The 20,880-nt window shown below is 37.9% G+C and overlaps 1 protein-coding gene across 4 annotated transcripts in view; it reads right to left on the reverse strand.

The window, feature by feature from the left end:
• Window positions 1–694: 694 nt before the first annotated feature.
• Window positions 695–20,880, reverse strand: part of USP16 (ubiquitin specific peptidase 16) — a 25,988-nt gene continuing 5,802 nt past the window's right edge. For 2 of the 4 annotated variants that reach the window (XM_010844668.1, XM_010844669.1), the window contains 15 exons: window positions 18,023–18,126; window positions 16,726–16,829; window positions 15,356–15,540; window positions 14,687–14,782; window positions 13,995–14,125; window positions 13,628–13,715; window positions 12,250–12,328; window positions 10,705–10,796; window positions 10,311–10,367; window positions 9,185–9,361; window positions 6,070–6,733; window positions 4,929–5,023; window positions 1,816–1,902; window positions 1,222–1,378; window positions 695–1,111 (listed from right to left, as the gene is read on the reverse strand). In XM_010844668.1, coding sequence (XP_010842970.1) covers window positions 987–1,111; window positions 1,222–1,378; window positions 1,816–1,902; window positions 4,929–5,023; window positions 6,070–6,733; window positions 9,185–9,361; window positions 10,311–10,367; window positions 10,705–10,796; window positions 12,250–12,328; window positions 13,628–13,715; window positions 13,995–14,125; window positions 14,687–14,782; window positions 15,356–15,540; window positions 16,726–16,829; window positions 18,023–18,126 — 2,241 coding nt within the window. In that variant the 3' untranslated portion in view covers window positions 695–986. Of the gene's footprint in view, window positions 1,112–1,221; window positions 1,379–1,815; window positions 1,903–4,928; window positions 5,024–6,069; window positions 6,734–9,184; window positions 9,362–10,310; window positions 10,368–10,704; window positions 10,797–12,249; window positions 12,329–13,627; window positions 13,716–13,994; window positions 14,126–14,686; window positions 14,783–15,355; window positions 15,544–16,725; window positions 16,830–18,022; window positions 18,127–20,880 lie in introns of all 4 variants that reach the window. The other 2 variants (XM_010844666.1, XM_010844665.1) reach the window with 1 other exon arrangement.

Raw genomic sequence — 20,880 nt, forward strand, 5'->3', positions numbered from 1 at the left:
AGTGCTCTATACGAAGTCTGTCAATCCCTGGACTAGATTTTTAGTATTTTTTCACAGCTCAGAAAATCCCTAAGACAGGTTAACTTGTTTCACTAGCGCTGAATGATGTGTTGAATGGATGACTTAAAATACATATATTTTAGCAGCAGAGAACAAAAAAAAGATACTTAAAATGCAACTGAAAATATGCTTCTTGACATATAAACTAAGCAAGTCAATTTTTATACCATAGAGGTTTGAAAAAAGCAAAGAACACTGTAAAAAGTAAACTTACTTTACAGAACATGTGCTACTATGTGTTGGTTATATGAGGTCACTGAATAACACTTTTACACTGTTTCTGGCATCTCAAAGGAATTTAGATGCAGTATGGCTGACTGGGCCTTACAGAAACTCATCAAAAGAAATTCTAATAGAGAACCTTACAGGAAGTTTAGACAGTTTTGGTATTCTTAAGGCTTTTTGGGTTGTGCGTGCCTTGGAAACTGGCTTGAGTTCAACCAACACCCCAGCGTATGCATACTGCTTGGCATCAGAAGAACAACATGTATGTTACTGCCAAATCAAATACCCTATGGTTATAAAATTAATACTTTCATTTTAACTAACACACTTCAAGTTTTGTTAGCCAGTCTGGAACTTTTTTTAATGTTTTCTAGTAGTGTGTGTCAGTACAACTTACTGATAAAGCAAATTTTGGGGGTAATTAATTTTATTGATGTGTTGCAAACCACCACGCAGACATATTATTGAGCACTTAAGTAATTCAGAATCCTTTCCAGAAATTGGAAGCAGGGATAAAAACCACTGTGACAATACAAAACCACTAAATTTTTAGGTATTTTCCCTTCAGTATTTTAGTAAGTGTGATTTCTTCTGGCATGTATTTAATTTTAAGTGAACATGATTTACAGTTAGTCTTTACTTTTTTTATTACAGCAATTATAAAAGCCATAAACGTTTCCAGAGAAAGCACTTTGAAATTGTTACAGTATTCTCTCATAAAATAGGAGGTAAGCCTGTGAATTTAGTACTTTAGTTGTAGGCACAGCTTGCACGTGAGTGTCGCTGATGTGAAACCACTGCCCTTTGGTTGATTCCATTTCAAAATCTGTCAAAAAGGAAATGTAAAATTAAATAGAAATGGAAAAATTCAAGTTCAGCCTTTTTTGGTTTTGCCATAATATCTGCTGAATACTAGAATTCTGTAAAACCTTTTACCTTGTGGAATATCACCATGGAGAACAAGGTTAGAGAGATGAGTGTTTGCAGTTCTTGTCTTGGCGTAGGCAGTATAATGCCCTGACCTCATAGTACCACTGTGTTCGACGACTCCATATAAGGAATACAGTACCCGTGTATGTTCTTCAGCAACATTCTTTAAAATGTGAACAGAATTCAGAAAAGTTATTTCTGGGCAAGATAACTGTAAACTATGCCAAAGGTCTCTAACCTTTGAGAATGCAGAAATCATTGAGTCTGAACTGGAATTTTCTCCCTTTTCTCAGCCTACTCTGTGGTATCACATTTAAGATTTTATTAGAAAGCTGCCACTGCCCTTGCCCTACTGGAAGAACCATAAACCAGAGGCCACCTGCTATAATCAGTTTCCTGGCCAAATGGGGGTTTAAAAATATATTGAAGTAACAACCTATGTTGAAGATGATTGATCACAGACCTTCAAATTACAAAGGTACAGACTCAGTGTACTCAGCAGCTCTTAATCAACTTCATACTTACGTGAGTTGCTGTTGGAATATTTGGTAATAAGCTGATTCCCTCAAAGATTTCCCCAAAAAGGCAAGTTTCACCTACCTTACACTTAAGGGTACAAAAAGGAGCCAAATCTAAGATTTCTGGAAATTTTATGTGTTTGTTAACTTTGCGAAGGTTAAAACCAGCCTGAAAAAGAAGGAGAGTAGATTTAAGTTCTTTTCCCGGAAAAACTACATAAGAGAACTGTCGACCCACCACAATGCCCAGAACAATAACCCAGTCCCAGTTCAGCTGTCTCAGAAAACTCTAGTTCCCTCACTGCTAACTTCCAGTTGACTGGTTTTTGCTAAGTGTACCTACACACAGTCCAGACCCACACACAGTCCAGATTGAGTAAACTGTTCCTGTAAGAACATTCTCAATGTTTCTGCTTTAACCATCCAGAAAAGCCAAATTAGACAAGAGACTGAGTGCTTAAAACTCAGCAATAGCAGAATTCTGTGAAGCACACTCTCTCAGCCTCACTCTAACCAAGCCTGGCAAACTATTTGTAAAGATGCACCCAGGTAAGTCAAACTCACACCAAGCACGGGAGAGAAAATGCTCTGAAAATACTTAGGGAATCTAGAACTGAATTCACAACTGGTACTGCTCATGGTTCTTTCAGAAAAGATGGAGTCATCAAAAAGATGGAAATCCAAGGTACTAATGCCTTATTAAGGATCAGTAAAAATAAGATACTACACACATATTGCTAAATTTCCCAAGTGTGAGATATAACTAGTAAAGTGTCTTTTTTCGTTAAACCTGAAATTAAGGTTAGAGTAAGATGCTAATATAATAAAGGACACAGACGGTATGGACCTAACAGAAGCAGAAGATACTAGGAAGAGGTGGCAAAACCACAAAAGAATGATATAAAAAAGATGCTTAATGACCCAGATAACCACAATGGTGTGATCACCCAGAGAGCCAGACATCCTAGAATACAAAGTCAAGTGGGTCTTAGGAAGCATCACTAGGAACAAAACTACTGGAGGTGATGGAATTCCAATTGAACTATTTCAAATCCTAAAGGATGATGCTGTGAAAGTGCTGCACTCAACATGCCAGCAAATTTGCAAAAGTCAGCAGTGGCCATAGGACTGGAAAAGGTCAGTTTTCATTCCAATCCCAAAGAGAGGCAATGCCAAAGAATGCTCAAACTACCACACAACTGCACTCATCTCACACGCTAGTGGACTTCCCTGGTGGCTCAGACGGTAAAGTGTCTGCCTACAATGCATGAGACCTGATTTCAATCCCTGGGTCAGGAAGATCCTCTGGAGAAGGAAGTGGCAACCCACTCCAGTATTCTTGCCTGGAAAATCCCATGGATGGAGGAGCCTGATAGGCTACAGTCTGTGGGGTCACAAAAAGTGGCACACAAGTGAGCGACTTCACTTTACTTTCACTTTCACACACTAGCAAAGTAATGCTCAAAATTATCCAAGCAAGGCTTCAACAGTACATGAACTGAGAACTTCCAGATGTTCAAGCAGGATTTAGAAAAAACCTGAGAAGAACCCGAAAAGAACCCAAAATCAAACTGCCAACATCTGTTGGATCACAGAAAAAGCAAGGGAGTTCCAGAAAAACATCTGCTTTATTGACTACAACAAAGCCTTTGCGTGGATGACAACAAACTGGAAAATTCTTCAGGAGATGGGAATACCAGACCACCTTACCTCTCTCCTGAGAAATCTGTATGCAGGTCAAGAAGCAACTGGACATGGAACAATGGACTGGTTCAAAACTGGGAAAGGAATATATCAAGACTGTATACTGTCACCCTGCTTACTTAACTTACATATACAGAGTATGTCATGTGAAATGCCGGGCTGGATGAAGCAGAAGCTGGGATCAAGATTGCTGGGAGAAATATCAATAACCTCAGAGGCAGATGACACCACCCTTATGGCAGAAAGTGAAAAAGAACTAAAGAGCCTCTTGATGAAAGTGAAAGGAGAGTGAAAAAGCTGGCTTAAAACTCAACATTCAGAAAAGTAAGATCATAGCATCCGGTCCCATCACTTCATGGCAAATAGATGGGCAAATAGTGGCAACAGTGGCTGACTTTATTTTGGGGGCTCCAAAAATCACTGCAGATGATGACTGGACTCATGAAATTAAAAGACAGTTGCTCCTTGGAAGAAAAGCTATGACCAACCTAAACAGCATATTAAAAAGCAGAAACATTACTTTGCCAACAAAGGTCCACATAGTCAAAGCTATGGTTTTTCCAGTGGTCATGTATGGATGTGAGAGTTGGACCATAAAGAAAGCTGAGCGCCAAAGAATTGATGCTTTTGAACTGTGGTGTTGGAGAAGACTCTTGAAAGGCCCTTGGGCTGGAAGGAGATCCAACCAGTCCATCATAAAGAGATCAGACCTGAGTGTTCATTGGAAGGAGTGATGCTGAAGAGGAAATTCCAATACTTTGGCCACTTGATACAAAGAACTGACTCAATGGAAAAGACCCTGATGCTGGGAAAGATTGAAGGCAGGAGGAGAAGGGGATGACAGAGGATGAGATGGTTGGATGGCATCACCGACTCAATGGACATGAGTTTGGGCAAAGTCCGGGAGTTGGTGATGGACAGGGAGGCCTGGTGTGCTGCAGTCCATGGGGTCGCAAAGAGTCGGACACAACTGAGCGACTGAACTGAACTGATATCTAAAAAGAGCAACATGTAGTAAGACTGAGGAGGGACTGTGCCTAAATTTCTCTTCCAACTTGACATTATCTTCATCAAACCCTTTTGTGTTACCCATATGTATACTGTTTTGGCTTCCCAGGTGGCTCAGTGGTAAACAATCCACCTGCTAATGTAGGAGTCAGGAGACTCAGTTTCAATCCCTGGGGTGGGAAGATGCCCTGGAGGAGGAAATGGCAACCCACTCCAGTATTCTTGCCAGAATAAGTCTATGGACAGAGGACCCTGATGGGCTACAGTCTACAGACCCCTGATGGGGTCACAAAAAGTCAGATAAGACTGAGCAATTGAGCATGCACACGTAAGTACTGTTTTACTTTCCTACCTCTTTGAAGTCAGAACTAAGAATAACAGAAAACAAAAACCACACACACACACTTAATGTGTAGAGACCATAACAAATAAAGCAGGTATTACATATCTGAAACAAAGTTTTTGTAAGAAAACAAGGGGTACCTGCTGAAATCTCTTGAAATGAAGAGTGAGAACTGGAGGAGCAAGAGAAATTAGCATCTGCTTCTTAGCATTGGTGTAAATATGCTTCCTTTCGCCTATACAAAGAACCAAATGTTAGCAGTGTGAGTATCATTTTAGACTTCTTTAGCATTCTTCACCTGCTATAAAATCATTTCAAAACATTTAAATCAAAGATTAGTGAGCTTTCTGGAAAGAACCAAATAGTAAATATTTTAGGTTTTTGGACCAAGAAGCAAAAATCAAGGATATTTTACATGTATTAATACGTGAGAGAAAATTTCCACAAATTTTTACTATTATAAAGTAATTGAGTACAATTGCAGTCTACTGAAAAGAATAGACTTATTTTTGGAGAGGTAATTGGAGTTCTAAGTTAATGTTTTCTATCATAAAATCATTTTCCAATGTTCTATAAAAAATATTTTTAGCTCAGAGATCACAAAAAAAACAAGAGGTGAGCAAGTTTAGAATACAAACCATAGTCCACTGACACCAGCACTAAAGCAAACAGAAATGCTATAAAATCAACACGATTCACTGTTTGTAAATAAATAAAAATAACATAGAAAGACTTGTCAAGTGTTTCAACAATTCAATTGAGAATCCTTAGGCATCTATGGTCCCTCCCTATCCTACCTACCCAATTTATAAAAACAAAATAAAAAGGTGGGGGCTGGGATAGGAGAGGAATTACTAGTATCTTTCTGTCTGTCTCTGAAGCAGCCTGTAAAGAAGCACTGCGCCCCAGGACCGTGCACTGGGATGTCACCACACTCAAGAGTTCAGGTGTGTTTTCCTGGGCGCGGGGGCCTGAGAGCCATCACAATGAGGGGAAGCCGAGAACACACAGAAACAGCCCCAGGTGAGGGGTCTGTGAGATGCCTTAGCGGGACGCCTTCCTCACAGGGAGCGCCTGCTGGCAGAGTGCGGACTGCCCCACCCAACTGCTGGGACGCCAGTGAACTCCGCTTACCCACCCTTCTGTGAAAATGTATACACAGGAAAGGGCTTAGTGACTCCATCCAAATCCTGACACAATTAAAACAGGAACAGTCTACTGATGCAGTGCAAACTGTTCCCCTGAACATTAACTTTACTTTCTGTGAAAGCATCTAAATACCTTTCATATTTGCCTTTGGTCCACTGTATTGTCTCCGCGTGCACACTTCACAAAGCAGTTTATTAGCATCCCGAAGTTTCTCGTTTCGAGTGAACTGATACAAACAATGTTGGACTGAACACTCATCGGTGTTGAAAGCCTCCCTATTTGCAAGCGTACAGAAAGCAGTCTCTGGATCTTCGTTTACAACCTCATATACCTTCGTCCTGGGAGTAGGATCGTCATCCAGAATCTCTATATTTATTTCGTCAGGTTGCAGAGCAGCATTCAAGTTAAGGTTCTCAAAACCACTGGAAATGTCCACTTCTCCATTGCTCCCTTCCTTCAGGTAGGCACCGTTTAAATTCCTAGGACATTCAGTGGCAGACGATGCCAAAACCTCCAGATCATTATCCATACTGACATTTTTCATAGCTGCTTCCTCTGTGGATTTTTGATTGTCAGTTATACTTTCTATCATTTTTTCATGGCCGTTCAAATCTTTCTGATTAACACAATATTCTTTAGGTGCAACTTCCTCTTGTGAGATATGGTTGGATTTAATATCTGCTTCTCTCTGAAGTGACATTTCAACTTCACATTCATTATCTTCAGGATGGTCAATGGCATAAACATCATTTAAATGAAGAACTTTCCCTTGAATTTTCTGTTGTCTTCGTTGGTTCTGTGTAAAAAGTACAAAACATTAAAAAAGAGAGGGAGATAAAAAGCATACATGTACCACATTAGATTTCTTATTTATCAATCAAAAATAAATAATAAGGAAGAGTTCACTCCCAGAAAAGTTCCTTTACTGTCAGAGATTAAATAATTATGAAGAAAAGTTCTTTGAAAGGAGGGGTAAACCATCACCAATATTCAAAAAACTGTCACACAGGGGCAAATAAAAATGGGCACGATTTAGACAGAGCAGTCTAGATCTAGACAGAGCAGCGAGGCTGCTGAACCCAAGCAGCCATGTGTGAAGGCGGGGGGCGAGTGACGACACATACATCATGAAGGGATGTATCCATGTGAGTTATAATTACACAATCAAGGCTTCACTTAAGAGAGAAAAAAAAAAAACAAACTGAAAACTCAAGGACAAGCAGAGGGATGGAGGATAAAATTCCAGGAAACAAACAGCCCCAAATCAGAGGAGAAGAAAGGAAACGACACGTACAGAGGACACTTAAATCACTACCCACTTAACCACCTTCTTTGCTGTTTGCTGCCTCTGTCCCAGCATGGGGGTGTGGGGTTGGTGCGGGTAGGGTTTCACTGAGATTCCTGTTACTGGAATGGCTGAAGACTCAAAGGGTTAGCACGTGAGCTGTCATAAAAGGACAGTTCCATGAGGCTAATTTGTAATACCAGAAAGTTAAAGGGCCACATCCAGGGCCCTGGACACAAACATATTCTGAGACACTTCAGTTAAAAATAGTTACACATGAAAGAAAAATGAAGAAAGGAGATGAGCGAATACTTCAAAGGAACAGAAACACAAATGGCCCTTAAACATAAAAATATGCTTAACTTCACTTTCATATGTTGCTGGTGGGAACATAAATTGGTACAGCTTTTGTGGAGGGCAATTATTTTAGCAAAACTACAAATACAATCCCTCTTCTCAAAATATACCCTACAGATGACGTATGTATAGGGTTATTCACAGAAGCACTGGCCATTATAGCAAAAGAGTATAGGTGTTTGTACATCTAAATCAATAAAGAAATGGTTAGATGAACTATAGCACATCTTTTAAGAGTACATCTTTTAAACTATATTTTGTAGAAGGCTGAGTGCTGAAGAATCGATGCTTTTGAACTGTGGTGTTGGAGAAGACTCTTGAGAGTCCCTTGGACTGCAAGATCAAACCAGTCAATCCTAAAGGAAATCAACCCTGAATTTTAACTGGAAGGACTGATGCTGATGATAAAGCTTCAATACTTTGGCTACCTGATGCAAACAGCCAATTCATTGGAAAAGACCCTGATGCTGGGAAAGATTGAAGGCGGGAGAAGGAGATGACAGAGGATGAGATGGTTGGATGGCATCACTGATTCAATGGACGTGAGTTTGAGTAAACTCCAGGAGATAGTGAAGGACAGGGAAGCCTAACGTGCTGCAGTCCGTGGGGCTGCAAAGAGCTGGACATGACTGAGTGACTGAACAACATTTACTACTCAAACATCATTCTACATAACTTTTTAAAAAGAAATTTATTGGCATATAGTAGCTTTATAATGTTGGGTTAGTTTTAATCCTACAGCAAAGTGAATCAGCTATACCTACATCTCTTTTTTCTGGATTTCCTTCCTATTTAGGTCACCACAGAGCATCAAGTAGAGTTTCTTTATATGATTGTTAAAAAAAAAGAATCTTTGCGTCCTGAAACATGAAGAAATGTAAAGATCTCCAAGAATCTAATTAAGTAGAAAAAAAAAAGGACCAGAACAGTGTGCATAATTTTTAAAACCAGGAAAACACAAGACCACATATTTGTACTTGATTGTATTTTCCTAAAACATCTCCAGCACAAATAAGACACTAATGAGAGTAATATTATATCATATAAGGAGGAAGACCTTTATTGTACACCTTTATATATTTTTAAATGTTAATGTATTAGAAACTTAAAAAATTCTTGAATAAATTTTTTTTAAATCATAACAAGTAATGCAGTTTTTTTATATATTTTTTTTTTAATTTTTAATTTTATTTTATTTTTAAACTGCAGTTTTTTTTTTAAAGCACAACATTTTCTTCACATATTCTCAAAGAAATTTCACTGCAGAGAATATCACATGAGCTAATTCTATAACTGCCAAATCGAGTAAAAGTGAAAGTCACGTCATGTCTGACTGTGATCCCATGGACTACAGCCTGCCAGGTTCCTCTGTCCATGGGATTCTCCAGGCCAGAATACTGGAGTGGGTTGCCATGCCCTCCTCCAAGGATCTTCCCAACCCAGGTCTCCCAAATTGCAGGCAGATTCTGAGACAACAGGGAAGCCTGTCAAATTAAAGTGCTGTACATAAAATAACAGACATGTCTACCACTGTCATTCAGACTTCAAACTCAATAGTCTAAAAGTTAAAATTAGACAAGGATGGTATTCCTCCTAATTACCCACCTTGGCTTGCTTCTTGGCTTGCTTCTTTGCTTTTTTCTGCAAGTGCTTACTTGTTCCTGAAGGAATATCGTTTCTCTCCTTTAAGTAACTATCATCATCTTTTTCTTCCTCGCTATCTTTATCTTCATCTTCCATTGTCTTTTTCAGATTTTTATCATTTATACTTTTCTTACCACTCTTAAAATATGGAGAGAATATGGACCAAAAATCAAACTTTATTACTGCTTGTAAAGAGATTTCATGTTACCTAAACAGTTTTCTATTCCTAATTTACACCAGCTTTATTTTTCATACTGTTTGGAAACATATCCAGGACAAAATTCATTCATCTGAGACACTAGAAAACAATCTTCACATACTGAGAAAACAAGCAAACAAACAAAATGGTAAAAAAAGGCAATTTAACATGTGAGTGTAATAGAAAGGAATACAGTGAGTTGTAATAGATACATGCTGTACCATGCTGTAATTACGTCTATTTCTAAATGCACTTTCTGTTGGTAAGTGATTTACAAGTTCAACTACAGGTATTCCTTTCTATTCTTTTCTTCTCATGCAAGCGACAGTTTTAAAGAAAAGAAAAAATAGAGTATGTTTGGTAAGACATAGTAAATTTGGTAATCACTTAGTAACAGTGATTTAAAGGGACCCCCCAATTCATATTAAGTCAAATAATGATTTATCCAATACTCATAATGTTATTTTTTCCCCTATTACTTGATAAGAACTAAATTTATATGGCTTACTCTGTTAATATTTATGAACTTAAACTTTAAGGGATTTGTGGTTAGTCTTAAATAATGAAAATAATAATGACTTATATGAAGTAAATACTTCCCTATATATAAACTAACCAAGTTAGTCATCCATAAACAATTCAAAACATAGTCTTTAAAATGCACATATATACACACACATAAAAAATATATATATACACAAATACATACATTTATTCATTATCTTTTCAAATCTTTAAAACTCTTCTATCTCACATATATTAAGAAAACTTTTTCCATGCAAGGCCTAGTAAAGTACCAACTTGGAAACGGTAACAAGCCCTCCCTCACAAAATTTAGCTCAGGAAAGAAAACGATCTACTTACATAAAATAAACTCAATAATCTTACCTGATCATCTAAAACCGGTAGAGACAAATCAAGGAAAGATTCATGAACCAAGGAGACCTTAACCAACCAAAAAAGAAAATGAAAAAAGGAGGAAAAGATTCACTTTAAACATCATATAGTAAAATCTTGGGGAGGGGAGCTATATTTTAAAATAAAGGCTTAAGAATATGAAAAACTACACAGTGTTGAGGAATTTGGGTTAGGTATAAGAAATTAAAATATTACACTAACTTCTTCCTGATTTAAGGAATGTTCATAGTTCTAGCAAAAAACTATGCATACTTAGTTCAAAAAGAGTATCTTACAAAACTAACCAGATGTTTCTGTTTCCAAAAGAAACAACTCATGAACTCCATTAATATGCATAAATCCAGTCTGCACTGCATCTACTTACAGTTCTGCATTCATCACACATGATTGTACTCGTCAGCTCACCACCAAATATTCGGTCCACAAAACTTGGTACTGATTTTTTCTTTTCATACTCTATAAGGGGAAAAAAGGCTATCAATTACCTGTACACAATTAATGAAGTAAGATGAAACTACTTACCTATCTAACCCTGAAATTTTATTTTTAATTTCCTATTGACTTGTTTTTCTCTACTCATAATTACCATAATTTTATTTTATACTATAGTCAGCAGAATGTACTCCAGCATTCTAAGCAGGATACAATTTAACACATCTTGCACACACACAAAAAATTCTTATCTAGGGTCTAGTCAGTGCAAAATGAATTGTGCAAGTCAGTGAGACTTTCTGTGCATCAATATTTTAACTATCAAAAGTAAAATGAGCAGACTGGGCTACACAGGATAATAATTTAGCTCACTTCTAGCTCTAGTATTCTAACACTGCCAGCAAATTTGAGAGTAACTTGCTTTGTGAACTTCATTCAAAATCAAAACAAAAACGAAAAGCCCTTAGGAAAGTATTTCAGACAAAATCCTCCTTTTCTTTCTCTATGTCCCCAGAAACAACCTTGGTAAGCTTAGCATAAGATGATGGAATTTTACTACCTAGTCATCCAATTTTCTAACGACATGAAATGTATAAGCCTTGTTCAAACGACATGTGTCATTTATACAGAAACACATTTTATGACACACAGTTGAGCAGGCTAGATTCTCTCCATTAATGGCCAGGCCAGCAACAAGGGCCCTGCGGAGGCAAACAGTTGCTCTGTGTAGATTCCAAGCTGTGCTTCACAATTCAGTAGTTGCTAGTCATTGGAGCCATTTAAACTGGTTAAAATCAAATGAAAATAAAAATTCAGCTCCTTTTGCACCGGTCACATTTCAAGGGCTCAACTGTCACATATGGCTACTGTATCAGACAGCAGAAATACTGAAGTAATCCATCATCAGACAGTTCTACTCAACAAACCTTTCCTAAATCATTAAATGTTACACAATGATAAGAATAAAGTCAGCTCTGTGATTAATAAACCAGCTGACAACTAGCAAAGACAAGTGTAAATCACTAAAAATTAAAGTCTAAGCTTTTGAGGCAATTCTCTGGCAGTCCAGTGGTTAGGACTTGGACCCCTGGCTTTCACTGCTGAGACCTGGGTTCAGTTCCTGGTTGGAGAACTAAGATCCCTTGAGCCACGTGGCGGGGCCAAATAAATAAAGTCTAAGCTTTTAAAAAATAAAATTGGGATGTCATCTTATCATCTTAGCTCTATGTTTATAAATTTTACCATAATACTACATAAAAAGAATACACCTAGGTTAAATTCTCCTATTTACCTTTGGAGTACTGAATAATTTTTTTAAATCAACAGAGATAAAGAACAATATTTTTTTTAAATCAACAGAGATAAAGAACAATTATACACTAATAACCGTGGATTTGAAATACATGTGTCAGCAATCCTGTTTTAATGTACACAGGATTTCAACTATACTGTTTTAGTTCAAGAAGTCAGACATTACCTTTAACTTTATTTTTCAGTTCTTCATCCACTTTTTCAGTAGAATTATCAAATGCTTTAAGAATTCCTTTACTCACTCTCTAAAAGTAATAAAATAAACATATATACTATTAAATATAGTTATTTTCCTTAGAAATATGTAATCAAGTAAAGAAAATGATCAAACATTAGCACCCCAAAATTACCAAATAAAAATTGGTATTTTTAAAATCACATTTTCAAAATTAATTCCAGGAGCTAAAAAGAAATATACTTTAAAAAACAATAACTAACCCTTGAGCAAAGGCACTGTATTATCATTTCAAGATTTTAACCTACTCTAACCAAAGTTTCTCAGAACATGCCCACCTCCTTTGAAAAAGAGCACTGAAATATCATGTTCTAGAAGCAGAGTGCACGTGTGCTCAGTTGCTAAGCTGTGTCCGACTCTTTGTGAATCCATGGATTACAGACTGCCAGACTCCTCTGTCCATGGGGTTTCCCATGCTAGAATACTTGTGCAAAATTCCCATGCAAAATTTTGTCATCTTCCAGACCCAGGGATCAAACCTGCATCTCTTGCCTCTCCTGCATTGGCAGGCGGATTCCTGAGCCACCTGAAATCCCAGAAGCAAAGAACTATAGGGACAGACTCCAGTGCTCTAAGCCCAGCTCCATCACTACTGGGTGACCCTGAACCAGGCAATGAACTTCTAGATATCCTAGCTTCATAATCTATGGAGTGAGAAAAATGACAGTAGCATGTACCTCACAGAATGGCTGTAAGGACTGAGTAGGGTAATTCATAAAATACTGAGAACAGTGCTTAACAAAACATAAAAGCAAAATAAGTATCGTTATCGCTGTTATTACTAATTATATCTACACACACCCTCCCCAAAATTACTTTACATACTGGCAATTAACAAAAATTTTACAACGCAACAAATGCTCCCTGACTCTTACAAAATAAAAATACTTCCCAGAATAAAAAGAGTGTTAAATCACACTCAGAGTAAGAGTAAGGCTGCACTGCAACTGGGAATCATCTGGGGAGGAATATTTTCCATACCTGTATCTCTCCTGACAGGCTACAATGTCAACCCTTAGAGAACAATAATGATGCAAACAGCGAGCAAAATAAAGCGTCATGAAAAGAATCATTTTTAATTCCCTTCATTCATTTAATAATTAAAATATACTAGCCAAAAAAAGAAAAGAAGAAAAATAAATAAATAAGCAAAGAAAATACACTGGTTGAAAGGCTGGTGAAGAAAAAAAATTTTAATATAATGGCCTCAACAACTAGTTTTCATTGCTCTAATAACCCTTAAAACATCAAATGACAGACCAGTTAATGAAGATGAGATTACAAAATACACTCATCAAAATGTGCTAACCTGATGTTCTTCTGCTCTCATTCCATCCAATAAATAGCGAAGCAGCTCCTGACTGTCCTGTTGCTGGTAGCCTTTAAATCGCACTGCTCTACAGGGAAGAAAGAAAAACTATGGTGAGTCCACTAAAATGAAACTATTTTTTATAAAATCTTAGGATCATATCCCAAATTTTGGCATGTTCCAGTTCCTCAAAATTTTTGTTTAGTCCAACAACACTCTTGGCAGATTTAATTTTCACACAAAGTATATGTTTTTTAAACCATGCTTTAATATTATCTACTGAATTCACTCTAATCCTATTAATTTTTCATATTATTTCCCAGCTTCTTACTGATGCACTGAAAGCACAATCAATATGGATACTCACTTTTTACAGACCTGAGAAAAGAGTTCTCTAGGTGTCACGATTCCCTTTTTGGTCTCTTGCATCTCGTTAAGAAACTGGCTCATGGCTAACGTAAGAGGGCCTGGTGGCTCAAGATTTATTTCTAAGGGTTCCTGAATATGGGAATAAAAATTACTTTCTTCAGTCAAATATTAGAATTGTTTATCAAAATGTAACTCGTCAACCTATATTCCTATGTTCCTAATAGAGCTGTTCCAATTAAAAGTTCAAAATGTACATCAAAAGATGGAGAAACTTTTTAGTCCTAAACTATTTTGATAAAGAATTCAGTTTTACTGTTTTATCTTATCAGGAACTTACTGCCTAGGAACTGAAAGAGCTAAATCAAAATGTAAATAATAAAAATGGAGATGGTAAAACTCATTTCGCTACACAGCATATCAGTCACCGTAAAAGAAGTTCAAAATGATAATGCGTGCTCAGAGCTTCATACGCAGCATTCCCCAGAAGGAAGCCAAACACTCAGCACAGCAGAAGGGCTTTCAGGAGCAAACACATGTAAAGGCCCCTCATAAATATCCATTAGCCTGAAAATTTAACTTGGTAACTTAAAACAAACAAAAAAGGTGAAAACGAGCACCAGTTCTTAAAAACAATTTAAAATGCTGCTACTCAGAGAGGAAAAGAAAAAAACAAAATTTTAAAGTACATACTGTTAGTGCCAAATCAGGTGGTTCAATTTTTACAATTGTTCCGGACATTTTTACTTCTTTTAATAGTTCTCTAAGCACTGGTGTTTGTGACAAATTCTGGAATGCAGGATGGAAAAGAAAGGAAAAATTATTTACAGGCAAACCAATTCAGTCAAATACTTTTAAGTGTCTATTCTTCCAAAACAGAAAAACACCATCAACACTGCAACTTTTATTGTGTCTGTTACACACAAAGTAACATCATGCTCTTCCCCCGACTCTAACTGGTTCATAAGTACTTCAGTCCTGAGTTTAGTCATCACGTCAGGTCCTTCTCACAACCACCTACTATGATAGCTACCCTAACCCTACCACCACCACCCCCACCCCCACATGCAACCAGGAATTTATTTCTGTACTTGGTTCTCTTGTGTTTCTAACACCCAAGTGACAGTTCTATGAGGACACGGGCCATGGTTTGTTTTGAACCCCTTCGCATGCCAGTGCTTAGCACAGGGTGTTACTGTCATGCAAAGTAAACATTCCCTTGAATTTTCTTTGAAAACACAGGAAGAAACTACGTCTGAGGGAAGAGCTCAATATCATCAGTAGCAAATATGCAAAAACATCCTAGCGTTATGAGGAAAATACTAAGATCTTTTTAAAGGGGAGAAATATTAACATTGGCACCTGCATAACTGCATTGAAGAAACATGTATTTCCCAAATTACTGAGTCCTTTCACAGTTATTTGGGAAGTAGGATTCATGGAAGGATTTTCTCTCGCCATGTTTTCCTTTTTTTCTCTCTCTTGCTCATTTTTACTCTCCTTTTCTAGCTTTTTGTTTTCAAGTTCAATATTACCATTATCTTCTGCTGCTTAAAAAAAAAAGAAAAAGAAATGATTTAGCAAAATGTGCAAGACACCCAAACCAAATGCAAAGATATACTTGGGACCAGAATTTGTGAATTTTACTTAATAACATGATTTGCCACCTGTTTGATTTTAAATGTTTTATTACAAATAAATTACCATCAAAAGAGAAAAACCAATAAACCAAAAATATTCAGAACTGACATAAGCAAACCAAACAGTATTCAGTATAAATCCCCTTTTAACTGAACAAATGTTTTTTACAAATGAGCAATCTTACCCTGTGAAATCAGAGTATCAAGCAATCAAGCAAAGAACACGGACATAAAGTAAATTTTTAAATGAAGTCTGAGAGTGGAAAACTAACCCTGGAGACTTCTCTGGTGGTTCGTTGGTTAAGAGTCTGCACTCCCAATGCAGGGGCTTGGGTTCAATCCCTGGTCAGGAAACGAGATCCCATATGCCAGAACTACAAGTTCCAGCATCGTGCAACCAAGATCAAAGATGCCATATGCCGCAACTAAGACCTGGTGCAGCCAATTACATTAACTAAAAAAAACTAATCTTAAAGTTAGGAACAAACAATTCTGGCTCCACAAAAGATACCTCTGGGAATGTAAAAATCTAAAGGAGCTTTTAAAGCAGATGATGAAAATCAACCCTATTAACTTAATAATGAATGAAAAAAACGAGAAGTATCTGGCCTTTTGAAGGAATCACAGGCACTTTACTTTCACATCATCCGAACAATGTAGCAGTTCAGTTCAGTTCAGTTCAATCAGTCCAGTCCTACTCTTCACCACCCCATGAACTACAGCATGCCAGGCACCCCTGTCCATCACCAACTTTCACAACATCCAAATGATGTAGAAAGAAAAATCCATTATAAAGCAGGTCTGCCTTAAGCCCTGTGCCAGGGTATAGGAGTGTGGCGTTACTGCTCATCACTAACCCAGACTCTTCATCACATATGACTATATTATTTCTCAGATTCCCTTCTAATTCTAACTCCTTATAATTATCTATGTTCTTACTGTCCTATATTGTTAACCAAAGATAGTTTCATAGTTTGAAATCAATCATTAATAATGGTATTCAGCTATATGCAATGATACAGTATGTGAAACTAAATACCCACAGATAATATATATCAACATTACAGTCTATATTAAGAAAAATGATTTTACCTGATTCTGGAGTTGTACTGCCAGCCTGCTTTCTAACATAATCAACCACCTGACCCAATCGGTTTGAATTACAATACTGGACTTCATCATCACATAGGTAACACCTGTGTCCCAACAGATCCCAGAGAAGAAAAGTGACAAACTGACAATCACCAAAGGAGGCTAATTTTAATAAAGGAGACCCAAAATGTGTGACCCTCACTACTCCAGTACAGAAACTGAAAATAAAAACGCTATGTTTTCTTGAAGAAGACTATACATATTAACTCTGCTGTACTGTTAGAGTTAGCCTGAATTACAGCTACATATAAGTACTGTGAAAATACTCCAAACATGTTATAGAAATGATTGTTTATAACATGAAAGTTTTTTCTAATCATATGTTAAATTACAGATCTACATTATCAAAATTAACAAATTTTACAATTGCCTAATGATGTTCAGTGAATGGACTTCCCAGGTGGCGCTAGTGGTAAAGAACCTGCCTGCCAACGCAGGAGACATGAGAGACCTGGGGATGATCTCCTGGAGGAGGGCAAGGTAACCCAGTCCAGTACTCCTGCCTGGAGAATCCCATGGGCAGAAGAGCCTGGTGGGCTACAGTCCACAGGGGCACAAAGAGTCAGACACGACTGAAGCGACAGCACATGTGCACGTTCAGTGAATAGTGCTATGTAAATGGTTTTTAAAGATGTAAAATTTTAATGATGTTAAAAGACAAAAAATACCAGCCTAACATTTTCATGCAAATTCATTGCCAAAATTTATTATCTCAGTTTATCTGGAATTTGTTCTTAGTGTCCCAACTCTACCATATGCTTTGTAATATCACGAGAGAAAAACAAAGGGTAAAAATTCCTATGTCTTCTACATACTATAATTGTTGTGTTTGTACAATACTAAGCAAAAGCTTCTCACAACATCACTCTCTAGCCTTCTGAAAGTGATCGTGCATAGGAGCTCAGTAGCTCAGTTGTGTTGCTCTTTGTGGCCCCGTGGACTGCAGCCTGCCAGGCTCCTCTGTCCGTGGGATTTTCCAGGCCAGCATGCTGGAATGGGTTGCCAACTCCTTCTCCAGGGGATTTTCCCAACCCAAGGATCAAACCCAAGTCTCCTGCATCTCCTGGCTTGCAGGCAGATTCTTTACCACTGAGCCAATGGGGAAGCCTGAAAGTGATGGTATGTAGACAAATACTAAAAAATTTAAACTTTCTTGCTCTTTAAAACAGTTCCAACACCTCCATTCCCCAACATTTCAAATAATTTCCAGCAAATGGGCACAGGAGTTGAAACTCACCATACACTCCAGTTGTCCAAACTAAGAACCAGGCAATGAGGTTCTGATCTTGGTTTCATGTAGTGCTTCAAAGCATGTTGCTCCTGAGAATTTCTGCCACAGCCCTAGAGAATCATAATCATAAAACTCAAAGCCACAAAAACTCACCAGGAGAGAATTCACAGTCTACAATGAATAAGGAAGTGGATCAAGAAATCCTGCCATTCTTACAATTTTAAAATTAAAACTTTAGACTCTGGCAGAGTCCAGACTTCCTTAGAACTTAAATACGAAGAGGCACCTGAGGACATTTCAGGAAGAAGGTACTTAGAAAACCACACACTAGAAGTACTCTTTTGCTCCAGCTTGTCCTTTCCAGTCCTAGCTAAACCATGCTAATGCAATCATTCACTAGTTCTAGTTTAGACTCCTTAACATCTTCATAAATATTTTCCTAACTTCAACCTTCCTTCACATACTTATTTTTTCAGTTTAATAGTCCTAAAATAAAGCTCTGTTCATACACTCAAGTCAAAAGTGATGAACTACTCTCAGCAAACCTACTCAACAAACCTGATACCTTTGGACCCCAATCCACCTTTCCAGGGTTAGCGCCCATATTCTCCTATTTGAGTACCATTTACTAGCTAAAACCACCTCGCTTCCACAATACAGTTTTGTTCACATTATTCCATCTGTCTTGAAATTCTTTACCATTACTGCCGCGGATCAAATCCCACTTGGTCTTCAGGATCTTGCTCAGAGGCCACTTCCTCTTAGAAGCCTATGCCCAGCTTCCCAGATGAGAAAACACTGTTCCTCCTATAGACAAACTCCCACAAAATATGGTGTACGTTCCTGAGGGCATGCCTTATTTTCTACCTTACAGTGAAGCTGTTAATGTTGCTATCCTTTCTTCCCTTTCACACCCCTTCTGCAGGAGTGTAAATCCTGAAGGCATGAAAAACTGAATGAATCTATTACCAAAGACTAGCAAAATGAGGGAGGTCAATAAGCATTAACTGAACAAGTTAAGCGGGAGACTTCCACCTACATCTGCATAGGCGTATTCACAGGAGAACATGACCAGATTGTTCACCTGCAGCTGATGAGCCACAGCTAAGAAGCGCAGCTTCACTGTGTATCTATGTGAACCAGGCCTTCAACTCTCTGACAACACTACCATTAAGTGGTCCTGTCTCTACTGCAGCTACTAAAAAATATTACTTTGGGGGTGAAATATCCATCAATGGCTTCTACACTTTAACTATGATACCAAACCTACTGATTAATTTATCCCATTCAACATTTAGTTCTAAAATAAATGAACTGCAATTTGGTATTGATTTTGAAAATTCTAATACCAACTGAGGCTATCTGAAACAAACGTGAGATATCTTAATAACTGAGAATCCTGTGCTAACACTGTAAAGCATAACTATTAGGATGAAAGTTAACAGTTAATACTGATACTGTCTTACCCCAAGGAATTAAAAAACTAGCAAAATAAATAAAATTTATAATAGGAAATGCATTATGGAAAATTTGTAGTAGTAAAATACATTCATGCTCATCATAAGTATCTAACAGGTTAAATGACAACTTTTCAAATACAAATAAATAAAAATGCTAACATAAAATTTTGTAACTGTCTGGCCACAGTGAGATCTTACCTATCAGAATGGTAAAATAAAAAACTGTGACAATACTAAATGCTGGCAAGGATGGAGAGAGTGGATCACTCAAACACTACTGGGAGGAATATAAAATAGGACAGCCATTCTGGAAAAGCCTGGAAGTATCTTAAAAACTAAACATTTAATTATCATATTACCCAGCAATTGCACTCTTAGACATTTTCCCCAGAGAAATGAAATCTTAAATTCACACAAAAATGTGTACACAAATGTTCATAGCAGCTTTACTCATGATCACCAAAAACTGAGATCAGCCCAGATGTCCTTCAACGGGTGAACAAACCGTGGTACACCCTACCATGGAATACCACTTAGCAATAAAAAAGAAGCAACCATTGAGACACAGGACTTGGGAAAACCTTCACAAGTGTAAGTAAAAAAAGTCAGTCCCAACACGTTGTGTATCACATGATCCCACTTATGCAACATTTTTGAAACGACAAAATTTTAGGAATAGGGAACAGACTAGAAGTTGTGAGGGGCTGGGAGGAAGGGTAGCAGTCCAGAGGTGGGCATGAGTTGGCATGATTTTTAAAAGGCAACATAACACTCCATGTGATGTCGGAACTTTTCAATGCCTTGATTGTGGTGGTGGATATGAATCTCCACAGGTGCCGAACCAAACAGCACTTAATACATACACAACACACGTACACCCCCACACAAACTAAGAGCAATAACACTGGGGAGACCTGATTAAGACTGTTGGATTGTATCTGTGTTAATATCCTGGTTGTGATACTACACTGTAGTTTTAGAAAACGTTACCACCGCTCAGTCCAGTTTCCTAACAGGTAAACTTACCACCACCAAGGTTGATTAAGAGGCCCTCCTGACCTTTAGTATCATGATGATACCTGTGAGCGGTTCTGCCACCCAGATACCACCAGACCCAAGGTATTCATTCCCCAGAGGCCAGAAATGTGGCCTGGGGACAGATCACTGCTCTGTCTGTCCATCCCCAAGAATTATCCTCAGTGGAACGAAGCTGCCTTCCTCACCATCAGTTCCATTCCCAAGAAGCAACCAACATCCAATGACTTGTCTAGGCACAAGGACAGAGGCTTCGCCCTGTGCCGCAGTTCAGGACCTCTCTGAAGACCAGACTCCACTGTGGGTTCAGCTGAAGCCCTGAAGCACTGCCTCCGCCTAAGCTTGCTTCTCTCCCTGTTTTCCTAGTAC

Source organism: Bison bison, unplaced genomic scaffold (assembly GCF_000754665.1).
Source record: "Bison bison bison isolate TAMUID 2011002044 unplaced genomic scaffold, Bison_UMD1.0 scf7180017864204, whole genome shotgun sequence".
Lineage (NCBI taxonomy): Eukaryota > Metazoa > Chordata > Mammalia > Artiodactyla > Bovidae > Bison > Bison bison.